The sequence below is a fragment of the Varroa destructor genome, unplaced genomic scaffold (genome assembly GCF_002443255.2).
Source record: "Varroa destructor unplaced genomic scaffold, Vdes_3.0 BEIS01000003.1, whole genome shotgun sequence".
NCBI lineage: Eukaryota > Metazoa > Arthropoda > Arachnida > Mesostigmata > Varroidae > Varroa > Varroa destructor.
In genome coordinates this window covers 3,881,552-3,897,181 of record NW_019211456.1, presented here as the reverse complement: position 1 = coordinate 3,897,181, position 15,630 = coordinate 3,881,552, and the positions used below count along the sequence as shown (strand labels likewise).

Here is a 15,630-nt window from a genome sequence, read left to right as displayed (position 1 = left end):
GGCTCTCGAACAGAAGCAGCGACGTCTGTTTAACATTGAAAGCATAGACTCAGCATCCACTTTGGCCGAGTAATGTACGTAAGTATGTTATAAGCACAGCGAAAATAAGTTAAACTTAATACACTATATTGGATCAATACTTTCGCTGGAAGGTGCTAGGAGGTGAATGTTTGGACTGATTGACCGACTGTGTTATAGGATGAAGTGAATTTTATACCATATTCGCAACGTAGCTTCAGTACAGTAACGTGAATCTTTGGCGTAATCGTGGCAGTTTTATAAATGTACAGGCTGCTTCGGAACGAATTCAGACCACAAATACAAGGAGGTAGAGAGTTTAAAAAACTCAGCTTAAAAAACTTAGCTTATCAATATAAACCATTTAGGTGTAAATATTACTCTAAAAAGCAGCCTATATCTTCCTACATCAAAGTTCAAGAATGAGTACTACGGATGTTATGTATTGCGTGATCTAACTAGCATGGATAATTCGGGAGCTGCACTACAGTTCCTGTTTTACGTCGATTTTAGACAATGCGGTAAAGTCTTCAGTCAAGAGATATATTATACTGTCCGGAAGGTAGTACCGGATTTCGCTTATTGCTTCGCGTTACTTATTTCTCGCAACCGTTGCGACCATTTTTCTTAATCACATAATTTTGCTTTGGCCTTAAAGCCCATATTTGCTAACAAGAAAACAGCATTTCCAATACCTATTATTCTTCTTGCGTGGAGTAAGAGATGTCGAAACGACTCATACACCGTTCGTTATCTACCCTTTGTTGTAGTATGTGCGAAAAAGGCTCTATGTTTAAAAGCTTACTCAGACACGCCATTTTGAGCCTAAAGGACGCAGTTCGACTCCGACATTCCGCAGAATGTCAATGATAATTGTCTTTGAACCATCTTTGAAAGGAGATTACTAAAGCCTGTAGGATCACCATTGTAGGCGAAATAAATTTCCAACACAGCGGTGACAACTGTAGAGTAAAACTTGATTATCGGTCAAAAAGAAAACTTGCCAAATGGCCTAATACATGCCTGTAATAAAATACTAATTGAAAACAAGCAGTTGCTAACGGTCACGACCACGTCGATCGACTATCATTTATTTTTCGTATTTGAACTCGCTAATAAACGCATTACGGCACACCTTTAGCGACCACAAACACAGCGGTCAGCTGTGCTTTCTGGCCGTTACTGTCGGCCCGTTTGTTCGGTACTACCTTGACAGTGATCGAAACGTCCCCAGGGGGCGCTCTAAAGAACCGCCCAACAATTTAACAGGGTAGAAACAGCCACCATCTTACCCGACAGTGCTGCAAGACGTGCGCTTTTCAAATCAACATCTCTTGAAAGAAGCAACTGTGTTGCATGTAGCGACATTGTTTTACACTCTGATTTTGGCGGTTGATTACACACGTCCATCTTCAAGCTATGAGCTTGATGTTTTTAATGGGGCCATCACTTGACAAACGATACGATCGGATGTGTTCGATCAGCCAAAAAATATCGCTTGCTTCGCTATAATTTTCTATTTTGAGTAATTTTCTTTGTTTTAGCTGCTCCCTTTGACGGTGACAAATGGTGAGTAATTATTTGAACATTAACGTAACCGCAACCGTTGGCAGGCAATGACATTTGAAAGAACGGGCACACCGTTTTGTGGTAACTATGAGTGGCTTAATCCACCCAACGAGTAGGCAGACCAATTTCTAATGAATTTATCAGAAAACCTGTCATAGTTTATATAAACCATGATAATGCTATAAGTATGATAATGTATATTATTATCTAGTTTCTAAGCTAGCTAGCATCATGAAGATCAGCTTAATGTACGATGTAAGTTGCAGGGACAACGGTGAATGCTCTATGCGTTTCGAAATTTCTGGGAACTACCTATGCTTATAATATTAATGCAGGTGAACTCCTGTCTGATATAAGCGAAAAGAGTGCTTCTGTTTGCGGTGGGTTGAAACTGGATGTTGGAGTACACGTTTGAAGCCAGTTGTTTACTCAGGCTTCGTTCTAAGGATGACATTCTCTTACCTATATAATTCGCTGGAAGATGGGACCATTCCTACGTCTAGACAAGGCTCATTCTTCCGAATAAACGTAACAAAGTTAAAACCGTTGCGCGTATATTCTGTATAATCCACATAACGTTTTGTTTTATTGAGTGACATAGCGGCAACAGCGGTTTGCCATTACGCTACCATTTATGCGATGGTTGGGTCTTTAAAACCCAGAAAAAAGCTGAATTCAGCGTTGCGGGACGCGTGCGAGTCGAGCTCGCCTCGGTTCGCTTTGGCCCACGTCTCTGTGCCTAGTAAACTATAATATCGAACCGGAAAAGCGAAACGTGGAGGGCTTATACGAAAACAAGCAACATTCGAAAGCCATGGTTTTATATAGAACAAAATGACCACAAATGCGAATTCATCGCTCATGGGCGGCAGAGCTCCCTCTCTTGGGCTATTTAACCTATTGAGCTTTTCTCGGCATAGTAAGGTGCATCTATAATAACAGAATGACGGAGATATTTCAAAAAGCCGTCCTTATATATGTAATGTAAGAATGTTGGTCAAGAGCAAACCAATTAGAGCATTTGTGAAAAGTCTTATTTCCATGAACGAACAAAAATATACCAGCGACCGCCATGAAACTACAAAGGAGAACAATATATAGACTCACTTTACTCAGTGGCAAATAAGCCGCTAACATATTCACAAACACGGAGTTTGTTACCTTAGAGTAAAGGACTATGATTCCAACATAAATGATGTAGTTGGCGTTTAATTATCCATGCGATACTATAGTGATAACGTATTACACGACATTTAAAGCAGGCTTGAAAAAAATCTGTGCACTTCCCCTATCTAGCGAAAGCAAGATAAAGTTATTCGCTCAGGAAACAACATCTCTACAATGTAACTAACTATATTGTTGTTGTAGTACAATAGAACGTAGACAATGAACAGTAATTTCGTACAACAGCACAGCATCAATGATAATTTTTCACTTTGTCCTATTAACTCCGCGGACAACGGAGGTCCGCTAGTCTCTGTCAGTAGTTTTCTATTTGTATCGAGCATTTTCCCTGAACGGTCGGCGAAGTCGATTTGGCCTATTGACGGAATGGAAGGGTAGGCTAGTGGTTATATCCGTTTTGAAGGGAGAAAAACATTTAGCCGAGTAGTGCCGAAGTGGCCGTTGCGAAAACGCTGCGAATGATTGCTTTTTTTCTCATACCTATGCAAATATACAAGCTTTCATATGTTGGCAATACAGTTGTTACCACATTAATGCCAGCTACGCTGTATATTATTATAAACGACGATATATATTGTTGAGCTCTAGCCTAAAGGTAAAGATATTATTAAGGTAAAGAGATATATATAAGTGCGTATTTACTTGGACGGAGTACCGGATTCAGCTTTGCTGAAACAGTGCAGGCCCGCAAGGCTAGTTATGTTATGATTAGTTAATGGTTTAATTTTCGATTACCTACCTTTTACGCAATCGATGCTACAGTATACGTCGTTTATGTAGCCTTCGGCTATATATACTCTGTGTTTGTGTTCGATGATCGGTAAACAAAATCCTTCACATTATAGCCCTGATATTTCTGTGTAGCGTTTGCACATGTCTCTGGGATATTTTCGCGGTTACGTCCCGATTTATGAATTCGTTAGCGCTAGATTTGAAAACGATATAGCCTCGAGACAATGTCCCAAAAAAGTTCGATGGGGATGTGTGTGTGTGTGTGTGTGTGACATTGTCCGCTTGTTGGGCTTTGATGTCTTCATTTTACTTTCGTCTGCATTTACTCTTATGTTATATGTATTTGAAAAGGAAAAGAGTACGATTTCTAAATTCATCATCAAGGATTCTCCATTTAAAGTTGAAAAAGGTCTTTTCGATTTGACATGACTGTTATTATACCGATATGCAGGATTCATTGCAACATTCTCGCTGTGATTTGTAGTAGTGAGCTGTACAGCGTTTACAAACACGACAACCAGAGTGTTAGCTTAAGCGATAACGACTTCGAACTACTGGTTCTCAACAACATGGCCGCGACAGTAAAATGCCCACAATGTTTTAATTTACGGCGTTTTTATTCAAGGATTTTGTTAAACACTTCAACGACAAGTTCACGAAAAACCTATGCTATGCCGTACCTCTCCTTGAAATATAGTAACACTAGTACGATCTACAATAAAAACCATATGCTCATTCTGCGACATTCAACGTTTAGGTGGGCCTTCAAGTCATCCTAACGCAAACCTTAGATCCAACGTATATTCTAAACGGTTTACGTTAAACATTTGACACTTAACAAATAAGACTTTGACCAATGGCAGGAGACATTAGCCAAGTTGTCTATACTAATAATCGATGTGGTCAGTGGTCTGCTTCTGTCAAGCGTGGTTTAAGGCACCCTTCAATAGTCCGAAGGATGACCGAGCGAATAAGAAGAAAAAGGCCCATGGCCGCCCAAAGTTCGATGTGCCGTCTTCTGTATTCCAAATCGGTCACGAGGCACGCTACTGCATCTGCAGTGCCAAATGTATATATATGTTTTTTTCTAAAAGAAAGTTAGTGTTGAGAGTGATTACTGTCAAACTCTCCGCATCTTTACGACAGACGTAGTCTAATTCGGATTCTCAGATTTATTTCGTAGATCAGTGGTTAGAAAGGCAGGCAGGCAGGCAAGGCAGGCAATTATCTGTTGCATATAGTGAAACATCATCTGACTTACAAATAGACAACTTATTTTTCTACTACGGTTTTTCAGTACAACATTTTAGAAACAGACCGAGCTTGATGGAAGTGAAAGTATATTATTTATTACTATATTTTTAATATTATGTTCCCCACAAAGGGGTGGAGCTATGTAGTCTCCTGCATTTTGGGCATATGTAATCATACTACTGTCCGTTGCTAATTTAAATTTGGACTGGAAAATTGGAAATAAATATTTTGCCCCTGGCCGTATGTAGGAAAAATGTTCGGAGACTTCATTTGTTTCGAAGGGTGGCTATTAGTGATTAAAGCGCATGGGCAATATCTGTTAAATCCGATTTTGCTTTTCATTTACTATAAGATTCAATGAAACGAAGAAGTCAGCTTTATATATACGCTTAAATATATACAAGTATTATTTTTGGGGGCCCGAGATCTTTTCCACTTAGCGATGCCTCATACAGTTAATATAACAGCGTAAGCTGTTGGCCTGCGTGAAGTTCAGCAAGTTATTAGACGCCTAGTTTGGAAACGTAGCCAGACGACCTCGAACGTTACTTCCAGTTGCAGATATAAGTAACATTCATTGCAGTTCGTGGGCATCACGGATACTTGTCGTCAAATAGATAATAGTTTCATTGTGCCAGCTTGGTGGACAGTGATTCTTTGCTTAGCTTCAAATGAGTCACTAGCAATAGCCCATTATGAGCTTCGTAGTTATTCTCAGCTAACTTTAATATAAGTGATATAGAATTAAACTCTTTGGTCTAATAAGAAACTAATAATAACATTATCAACAGTACTGACAATGCGTGAATCAGAATTACCCTTTTCGGAACGGTGCCGTACTTAATTTTGTTCCGTCTGTACCTATCGATTCCATCAGTTTTAATTCATCATCATGGCACACACTGTTGGCCTTCAAAATTCGTTGAAAAGGTAAATAAAATGTATATATGTGTCGAGCTAAGAGAGCTCGACAAATCGTCTGAATAGGTTAAATCTAACTTTGAAAATAAATTCGTGTAATTGGTTCAGCGGAGACGCACGGACACGTTTTCACCACCATTTCAGCGTGACACCAGGCAAATCTGTCAAAAGGTCACCGCGTTAGCATCTAATTCGAAAACCATTTAAATGATTTTCTAGACTGATGTAAGATCGAATGGCGTTACAAAGGCATATGTTTCAATGTGATTTTCGGGTATATGAAAGGTGTATTCAGGTCTGTACGAACTACCAGACGCGTCCGGCTTTTGGACCATCTTATGGTAATGGGGTAATAGTATGAACTCTGTTGCCGCCCCGAGTGCCGCCCAGAGGCCATTTTGAAATGAATATTTATCGAATAGTAAATTCCTTTGTTATTGGCATCGTAGCTGCGCTACGATAAAGGGGTTAGATAGAAATCCGTTGGTGTATTCGAAAGCTAAGTCCAGCATTTTTCTCCTTAGGAGGCACCCTAGGCACTGTTTGTTATTCAAATTATGAAGCTCATGCCTGTTACTTGCGAAGAAGTATCGTTGCAGTGCTAAAAACGTCGCGTGATTACGCCACACGTGAGCGTCTTTTCATTGGGTTATTGTTTTCCGCGGGTCGGGGCGCAGACACAATGGGTGTCTGCGAATGCACCTTTTTTTAGAGTCTCTCACCCTTCGTAGAGAGCGCCTCGTTTACAAAAAACAGCCTTCTCCACGCGTACTACCTAATGTGTACGCCATTTCATGAATCTGATGGATTGGTTTCCCTTACATCTTACTGTATCTAAAGGACATGCCATTACGAGAAACATACACCCATTAACCAAAATGAAGTCTATGAATGCAGATTTATGTCACTTATCGTTAGAACAGAATCGACCATTAGGTGCTGGTGCGTAAATTCTGAGTGTCTTAGAATTTAGAACCGTGCTTAGGAATAATACCTAGCGTAAAGAGAGGCTGCCGCCCATCCTATATTGCTTTCTCGTTTCAGATTGACTCTGCCAAAGAGCTTTGATTCAAGAAAAATCGCACCTTCTAAATCTTTTTTTTTTTTTTTTATTTGGCCTTGTAATAAATCTTCGTTCTTCCGATTAGATGCGGACAGGTTTATTCATAGTCTTGTTCATTTTCTTCACATCATTATGCAGCTTATATAATGAAAATATACATTTACGCAAGGGACAATTGAAATATTAAACAAATTTCTTCAAGATCAAGGACAGCTATAGTCTACGCGGGCTTCAGTGCTCAACACGGCCATGATAACCAAATATTTCAGTTGTTTCGTATTTTTGAGACAACTGATTTCTCGGGCAGAAATGGCGAAGTCGGATGAGGCCTTTATAAAGATCTTACCTAATTCTCGAATATAGCCGAAGGGCTGCCCAGTGTATCATTCCCCCATACGGCTTCCATACTCCAGAAAAAATTCGAACATAAGAAATCAGCCCGTCTGTATCGATGTAACTTTTTCTAACAGCACTTTTGCTGTTGGCTTTATCTCGTTTAAGTATCTACTTTATACGGAGATGTTTTTAAAATGTATTCCATTTATTGTCAAGGTGAATTCTAATATGTTTTTTTATCTCCTCTGTGGATACATATAAGGACAGCAGTGAATTTGAAGAGAAGCTCATAACAGTCTTGAAATGGTTTCGTCGGAAGGCCCGAAATAAACTATTCTTTGTAGAATCTTCACTTCGACAAATCACCCAGTTACCGACTGAACTAGAAATCTGAATTTGTAAGTATTGATCTTCGAATCTAGATCTAAAAACAATTAATCATTGTCTGTGTTAGAAGATGGAATCCTTTCGATCTTCTAGTTAACATAAATCTTCCTAAATGGCTTATATAAGACTCGGTCGTATCTTTTAAGAACCAGATACGAATGAACCAAAGCGTAAACCATTCGCTGTGAGGCGACGAAACAGAACTCTAGCGAAGATTGCGATGGGGATAATGACTAATTTTGTCTCTCAAGCGATATCCTAAGCACTGACTCAACAACATAATGGGCCGTTTGATTTCATTTATATGTATGTTATTAGCTTACTCTGAAGTAACTGATGGATTTTATGATCAGTATTTCTGTTACCGATCACGAAACCAGCAGCCAAAACGCTTACCTATCTTCAGGTTAATATCGATTCGCTCCTTTCCTTATTATAGCGCATCTAGAAATAAATGCACACTTAACGAACTGTTGTTATGTTAACAAGATGTATTTTTTTTATTCTTGCGCAATCTGCGTTTCCCTATATGCATTTTCGACATCCTCAACCTATTAGGCTTAAAGGTTTGTTCTATTTTTTTTTTTTGGTATCACTCTCTTTATATTCATAAATGACTTCCGTCGTCCTTCGCTCTAGCCAACTCAGCCATTTACAATCGCGCTTCTAATAACACGTTCCTCCTGCTTTTCCCTACCTTATCACTACTTTGTAGACGCTCACGTATGCTACCATCTCCGCTTTGTTTTGTCTCCTCCTATGTTCGATCGCCATTGCGGATCCTACATTATATTTTATGCCCTATTTTAAGTACAGTTCTTACGTATCCCTCCTCATCCGATTCGTTTTCTCTACAGTAACCTATGCCACACTTGTGCCTTATTATCAGTGTATTACTATGATCTATTACATATTAGACCGTCACGCTTTATCTGCGAAGTTCATTTTGTCTTGTATAGCAATATAATCATTATCATTATATTTGTTCGTTGGGTTGATCCTTCATAGATAGAATGCTAACAGAAAACGGTGGGGACATTTAATTTATTACTCTTTCAACGCTGACTTATTTTGTTTTCCGATTTGGTACACTCTGCGATCACCACAACTTAAGTTGGAATAAACATACTTCTTCGGAATAGAGACTGTTTCGATCCTATGCATACTCTAGTATATATATATATATATATATGGATTGATAAAATAAGGTAAAAGTTTGAAACATATCATTTGTTGGTTTTGTTCGGTCCTTGTTTGCCTGAAAACCTGCTTTCCTAGGGGGCCCTCTGGTGGCGTACTTCGGTGATGACTAGTGTGATGATTAATCGAAAGTATAGGCCTCCTGCTTAGTTTTCATATTGAAATGTGCTTTCGTTCATATATTTCTATTCATCCACGCTTGACCCTATACACCTGCTTACGCAAAAAGTGTACCAACAAAAACAGTGCTAGTTAGCGCATATTCAGATGGCCTACGGAAAATATTCATTTCATTTCGATACTTTTTTTTTTTTCATTGTTCAACACTAATTTATACATGAGCATATGTCAATTACAGTCGGTAAGGCACATGTTCGAATGATCAGTTACTCTGTCACCTTTACATAAGTCACCTGAAATCCAGTACGTACTCGTTAGTTTATAATCGTAAGCTTCATTGTGAAGTACTGCCTTTCGTTTTCTTTATTAGTATGTTTTATTCTTTTTGTTGTTAGCACTGAAAGTTCATACAACAGTTTCAACATATGTTTAAAATATTTTTTCATTTTTAATCATAACGAGTTGCCCAAGAATACACGGTATTGTTTCTCAGCTATCTTTTTTGGTTTGTGATCAGCTCAACTGAGTGTTGCCGTTTAGTGAGTTCCACCACATGGTGAAGTCAAGCTGGGTTCAGAACTTATTGGCAATAAAATAAGTACCCAACTAGATTTTTCTCGAGGTTTTATTGCGTCCATTAAAATACGTTAGTGGACATCTAATGCAGTATTGAGCGATGAAACATCAACGCGATTGATTCCCTTATTTGTGTAAACTGTTGAGCTTTTTGACCGCAAAGCTAGAAAGAGTTTGAGAGATCGCATGTAATTATAAGAAAGATTGGTAAATCCGGTTGTTAATATTGAAATTCTACAAACCAGACAAGAGCACTTGATCTAATTCCCGCAATGGCTCGACTTCGCAAAGCTCCAACACACAAAAGCCAGAGGAGTATTGGTGGGCAGCCGTCTGGAATAAGACATCGTTATTACTATATTATGCTACACGTCGTAAAAGTACCATGTAACCACGTTTGGTCATCTATTCTTTTTGTTTAACTTTGCGGTGAAACATCGATGTTTTTCGTAAAAAAAAAATCTAGATTAAACATCCCAGCACGTCGAATTATCTTTTTTCAACAGATAAACCTGTACAAAATGGACTAGTTTGCAGTGAGTTCGGCAATGTGAGCGGCCTATACTGTTCCCACTGTAAAGTATGTATTTTTTGATACATGTCTATTATTGTATTTATCGTCTCACAATCTGGGTAAGCCGAACATACCTGCTACAGCTGATAATCCGCTGAATAGATGAACTTTCGTAGTCGACGAGGTGAGCAGTCTCGAGGGCGGTGGGATATTTTGGATGGTTAAACGTAGGGGATCACCTCGACCCTGTTCGTTAACTGGCGAGATCTCCGCGATGCACTCGGTGCCCTCTGTTGTTTAATAATAAAAGAAAAAATAAAAACTCTGTTGAGCAATACGAATCTAGCCTATAACATCAACATGCGGACTAATCATGAAGAGACATCGTAGTTCACGCTCTGTTGAAACCGTTCGTGCGTAATTCTACGAAGCGTTATCCGATGGCACTGGCCTCCTCGTTAACACGGTCGCGCTTATACCGGGGACAGTTTACCAAGTAATAAGGTCTGGATCAAAGAAGTGAATGACCTTGCTGTCGTAGCTTTTGGCCGTCGTTGGTAGCATGTCCGTGTTCGGTGCACGCTTATACTTGGGCTTCTCCTTCATCCGCATCCTTTGTCTGACCTCTGATCAGATAGTAGGGATGGTGGCGATGGTGTATTCGTCCCAACACCGACTAGTCTAGTCCGTGTAGCGTAACACGCAACTTCTGTGTCTCTTCCGGCTGCCAGAGAAGCGTTTTGTTTGTGCTCGTAGACGTTTGTCTATTCGGATAGAACAAATAACCAGACGGTCATTCATTGCTGCAGAGGTATGGGACTGAGCCCTGGACTTTCGCTGGAACAGGCTGAACAAAAAGGCCTATGAATGTCACTGCTTTTTTTGGGACAACAACTACCCATCCTATGCCGCCTCGCCCCTTTTCGTTCCGCAGTGACTTTATGCAATGATGTCTGGCCATAACCCAATCGGTAAAAATATTTTCTAGTTCTTTCGTATCAGCCTGAACAGGCATTCACAGCCACTGGCTTGCTCTCAGAAACGCTATATGCTATCCTTGTATATCCGTAAATTTCTCATACAATTTTTCAATGCAATTTCATACAATTATTTAATAATTGTACAAGCCGCTGCTTCAGAGGTCTATTCGATGTCCTCTGCCCTCAGGCCCCCTGTAAAGAACTTGTGGGGAGAGCATGGGAGAAACCGACGTCAAACACCCCGCCCTCTTGTCCGAACAAAGGGACAAATGTCTCCGTCCTTCATCAATTCTGGGAGGGAATAGTAAGGTGTCTAAACAATTAGTTATTTTGCTGACCTTCCCTTAAACAAGCGCACCACCAGCTTGATTACCGCCCGCGCACCTCATCAGTACGCCAAGATTTCTGTAACTTCTTAACTTCTTCCTTTGCCATCTAGAGAGTGCTGTTTGGCGTTTGGCTTAGCTCCAGAGAACACTCAGTGCATCATATCGACTTCACTTGCCTAGAACGTGTCCTTGAGTGGGCGGATCGCTGGCTAATTCTTCGCAGGTCGGCTCTGTCCGATTATGCTTTATTTTGCCAATAAAAATGCTGATGGTACAATTATAGTGGCTGTTGTATTTACAAAGGCTACAGCCGAACAAAGTAAAAGACAGTCAATGAAAACTTATAGGTTGCATTTGATTACCAATCGAGGTAAACGGAGGTCATGTTTACTGTCGGTATCTAACCATTCGGGGCTCTTAGAAGTTATATAACGGACAGCGGCTGAGAGTAGCATTACGCTACCAGTGGTAGTGCAACACTGAACGTAACCTATGGCAGAGTTTGAATATTTTAAGCCAATTGTTGAGGCTACGTTATTTCTATAACTTTTCTAATCGTTTCAACGCATAGACTATACAAAAGCCATTTAAAAATGAAAATGTTTTTGATCACAGTGTATGTTTTCGTGCAAGATATAAAATGATTACAAACAGAAGGATGATAGACAAGTTAGCAACTAACCGGGAATGTTGTTGATATGAAAGGAAGGTGTGGAACTCGTCTTGTTTTGTAGCAGCGTGCGAGATTCAGCGAGGAACAGCTGCAACAGATAGGTCTCGCCTTCTGCCTCAGCCATACGGCGCTCGTCCATGCATTGCACGTGGAAAAACACCTGCCATGGTGGAACACCTGCACCCACCTGGTTCGACACAATGCACCGTGTCAAAGGCGGTGGAACCCCTGCAATAATAAGCAACAATGCTAGCGTGCGATCATTCAAAAAGCATCTTTAGTTACGCTAATTATCTTCGCTTTAAGTCAGTTTTCACCTCAATATCGCCTATTCAACAGTAATTCAATTTTTATAACAAGTACTAAAATAGTCACCCTCTCGATCGGACATTTTTTACGGTTATCAATATCACCAAGATGTGGTATCTAGTTGTTTTGAACTCCAAAGAACCTTCGCTTGAGTTACTTTCGACTATTACGGAGTATTTTAGTGATGGCTGAGGCGATAGTAAGGTTGGTATTGCAAGTCGGCTTAGCGTAGGCCGATGGTTTGATTCTGGACACCCATGCAAAGGGTTTTCTGGAAGGCAACGCAGGTGGATGAGTCGCGAGAATTGAACGGTTATAGAGTCAAACGCACACATTATATGCCCCATCCCATTGAAATGTTCAAAATTATCTGAGTTGTAAAGTTATGAAGCACTCCAAGACAAGGGTCGGCCAGAGAAAAAAACCCGACTTTTTTCAACTATCTTATCATCATCGTTATCAGGACTACGTTATTAAAAGTAAAAATGAGTAGGTCTTAAAATTGTTTCAGTTTGCTTTGACAGGATTACACGAGTCTCATGGGACCTTACAAGACAAGATAAGCGCCGGGAGTGCAACGTACTGCGTTAACTTGCCACTCATACGGTTGCTGCTTCTGCTGCACGTATTTCTGGAATAGCCTGCAAAGGAGCATTAAATATGGCGTGTACAATATTTGCTCCCTGACTTCTACCATACCTTTAGGCTCGATATTGAAGGAACAAGGCTCGCCAAGCATTCCCCCAATCGAATTGTTTGCCCAACAAGTGATCGTGCTTCGCTCCACGTAGCTCCTTGCACGGTACTGCAGAATGCTATGGCTACCTTTCGTGTGCAAGGTCCAGATACCAGTATACGTCGCCATCGTCACAGTCAACAGGCATACACAAACGGAAGAAACATACAGTAGCAAAAAAATAAGTTAAAATAAATAAATAAAAAATGCAGTTTTAAGATTATGCATATATACATATGATTATTTTAAATGCAGAGGATAAAGCTTTGAAATAATAACACATTCGGGATAATCTTCGTCTTATCGTCGAATCAAAATAATGGTTACTATATTGAGAGTATTGTTATATGTAAGCGAGATTCTGAAAGACAAACTGGCGGGTAGTTTTATTTAGCTAGTTATTGAGTTAGTTGACGCCTGTATGGACATCACCGTTAATAACAAAATCGTTGAGCGTTCGGGGCTGCTGCATTGTAGAGGTATTTCGAACCATCCATTGGAAATTGAGTTCAGCAGCAGGAAACGCGTCCACATCGCAGACCACTTCTATTGCGCGCTCCAATGAAGTATACACGAGCGCTGAAGGCTGACTGCTTACGCACCGCGGGGCGTCTATGTAACGCACACCAGACCCACACAACATCGACGATTATGATTAGACATAGATGTGATAGTGTTGAGTTAGTGATAGAAAACATAAATGGGGTTGGCTGAATCATCAAATCTGATCGTTAGGGACATACGAAGAGAGGCAATGCCAACCCTGTACATAATCGAGTCGCGCTTTGGCATAATGCCGATAATTGTATTTAGAAACCGGGCTAGTATAAACTATTTGATGTTATCTAGAAATGGGCCTGAGACCAAAAAAAAAAAAGCTTTATTGTGCCCACGAGCAGTTTTCACGAGCTTAAATATCATTCAATGCGAAGGGGGAAGCTGCGAACAAAATACGTTCCATGGGACCGGTAGGTCGATAGAAAAATTCAATTTTCGAACTTGATATTTCAATAATAATTATAAGTTTACACTTCAGCCCTGGCTATTTCTATATTTTGAATTCTAAAGCATTTGAGCTGTATTTGAAATATTTTAATATGATTGTTTTGACCCGCCAATACCAGTCACAAATTAATCCACTGACTGAGAAAGCCGGTGGGCAAAGATGATTTCCATCTTTCTAAAGCTGAATAAGTCCTGAAACGTTATGTAAACTAATTATTATTATGTAGAGCAAAATGTTCTTCGATACATACGTTGTTGATGGTAGGAAAATAGCTTCACTAAGTTCGATGAAATTCTTCATCCGAATAGCGAGGTTGTTGAATGATGATATGGTAATTATTATGGTACAGCGAGCGGCATTTCCGACCAACAACAATAAGTTGTGTACTCTGCAGTGTACCGCGTACACGTCACAGGGTGTAGAAGAAGTGCATTTTATAAAGGCAGAGCGAGAGAGAGAGAGAGACCCTGTGCGCCCATCTGGACAATCTGTTCTTTTTCAGTACACATTACTAGCTTTGCTGCGGCTTGGGGCGGTAACCTATTTAAATCGAAAAACCTGTATTTAAATATAAAAATGTTCAATAATACAGTTGGTCCGTTGTTAACGATTGACCCTGTACGCATTGTTTGATGTCATGACATTGATACTTACACTTTACGGCCAGGTTGATGACGTTGCTCGACGCTGGCCCGCGCTGGTTTATTGCGGTGCACGCATAAAGCCCCGACAAACGATGGCTGATATTTCGAAGGACAAGAAAGCTCTCGTCAGCGACAACGCCAGCCGATGCATTGCTCCGTAATTCCCGTCCGTCCACCGACCAGAACACTTCACTGGCAGGTGGATGTGATTGAACGGAACATTCGAAGTACACGTCGCTGCCCTCTACGATATGGCTTTCTGATAATCTGTTCCCAAGTGACAGCCTCACCACAGGGAGATCTTCACAGGCCACAAAAAAGATAATAGTAATTGGCAAGATTTCAGGGCTGGATACGTCAAACTTAGACAATGCAGTGTCTGTGAACCGCTAACCAGACTGATGCTCGTAGGCTATTCGATCGAATTCGACGCTCTAAGGGCTCTTCAAACAGTGTGTGAGCGAAGTTTAACTTCGGCGTCCGGCAGTCAAGACAAGCACTACCTTTGTATGTAGTAATCTGACATGTATTTAAAGTAAAAAGCTTATAGGGTATGGTAACTGGCCAGTCGATCTATAGCCTTGCAGGGAATTCAGTGTGCTTCGTTTGATGTACTCACGTATTCGGTATTTTCAAATTGACCTAATCTGTATTAGTTAGCCAGCTATCGTCCCGCAAATCCAACGTAAATAACAACATTTGTTTTCTAAAGAGCCTTGAAAATATTCACCATAGCTACGCCATAAAGTATTACGGCATCTCTGTCTGCTCTTTGAGATTTATCTCGGACGTGTGCATGCGTGATACTTCCTGATGTACTACTTCCTACCTTCCATACTACTGATGATGTTTATAGTTCCGTTAGTAATAAAAGACAGTGTTTTAAGTTTGTGGCGCACTATATGTACTCAGCTCCCATGAATTTAAACTTTTAAAATTTAGATGTTGAAGTTATGACTCGTTGGCTGTTTTCAAAATGCATTAAATTGGAGGCACAATAGAGAGGATGCCCTAGTCTGTCAAACTAAACCGTACGAATACGGAAAACTCTGTGACAAATTTACTAGACCGAACTGCA

The 15,630-nt window shown here is 40.2% G+C and overlaps 1 protein-coding gene and 1 long non-coding RNA gene across 2 annotated transcripts in view; one reads left to right on the top strand and one right to left on the bottom strand.

The window, feature by feature from the left end:
• The first annotated feature begins 1,290 nt into the window (after window positions 1-1,290).
• LOC147756405 (uncharacterized) lies at window positions 1,291-13,131 on the top strand. Its single transcript, XR_015323765.1, has 2 exons — window positions 1,291-1,587; window positions 12,691-13,131. It is a non-coding gene; the product is annotated as an uncharacterized LOC147756405 (long non-coding RNA).
• The window catches only part of LOC111247745 (protein turtle homolog B-like), a 42,126-nt gene continuing 34,432 nt past the window's right edge, over window positions 7,937-15,630 (bottom strand). Inside the window, exons 8-14 of the mRNA XM_022799045.2 lie at window positions 14,563-14,853; window positions 13,335-13,514; window positions 12,866-12,991; window positions 11,867-12,085; window positions 10,010-10,165; window positions 9,604-9,694; window positions 7,937-9,078 (exon numbers count right to left, since the gene is read on the bottom strand). Coding sequence (XP_022654780.1) covers window positions 9,075-9,078; window positions 9,604-9,694; window positions 10,010-10,165; window positions 11,867-12,085; window positions 12,866-12,991; window positions 13,335-13,514; window positions 14,563-14,853 — 1,067 coding nt within the window. The 3' untranslated portion in view covers window positions 7,937-9,074. The remainder of the gene's footprint in view (window positions 9,079-9,603; window positions 9,695-10,009; window positions 10,166-11,866; window positions 12,086-12,865; window positions 12,992-13,334; window positions 13,515-14,562; window positions 14,854-15,630) is intronic.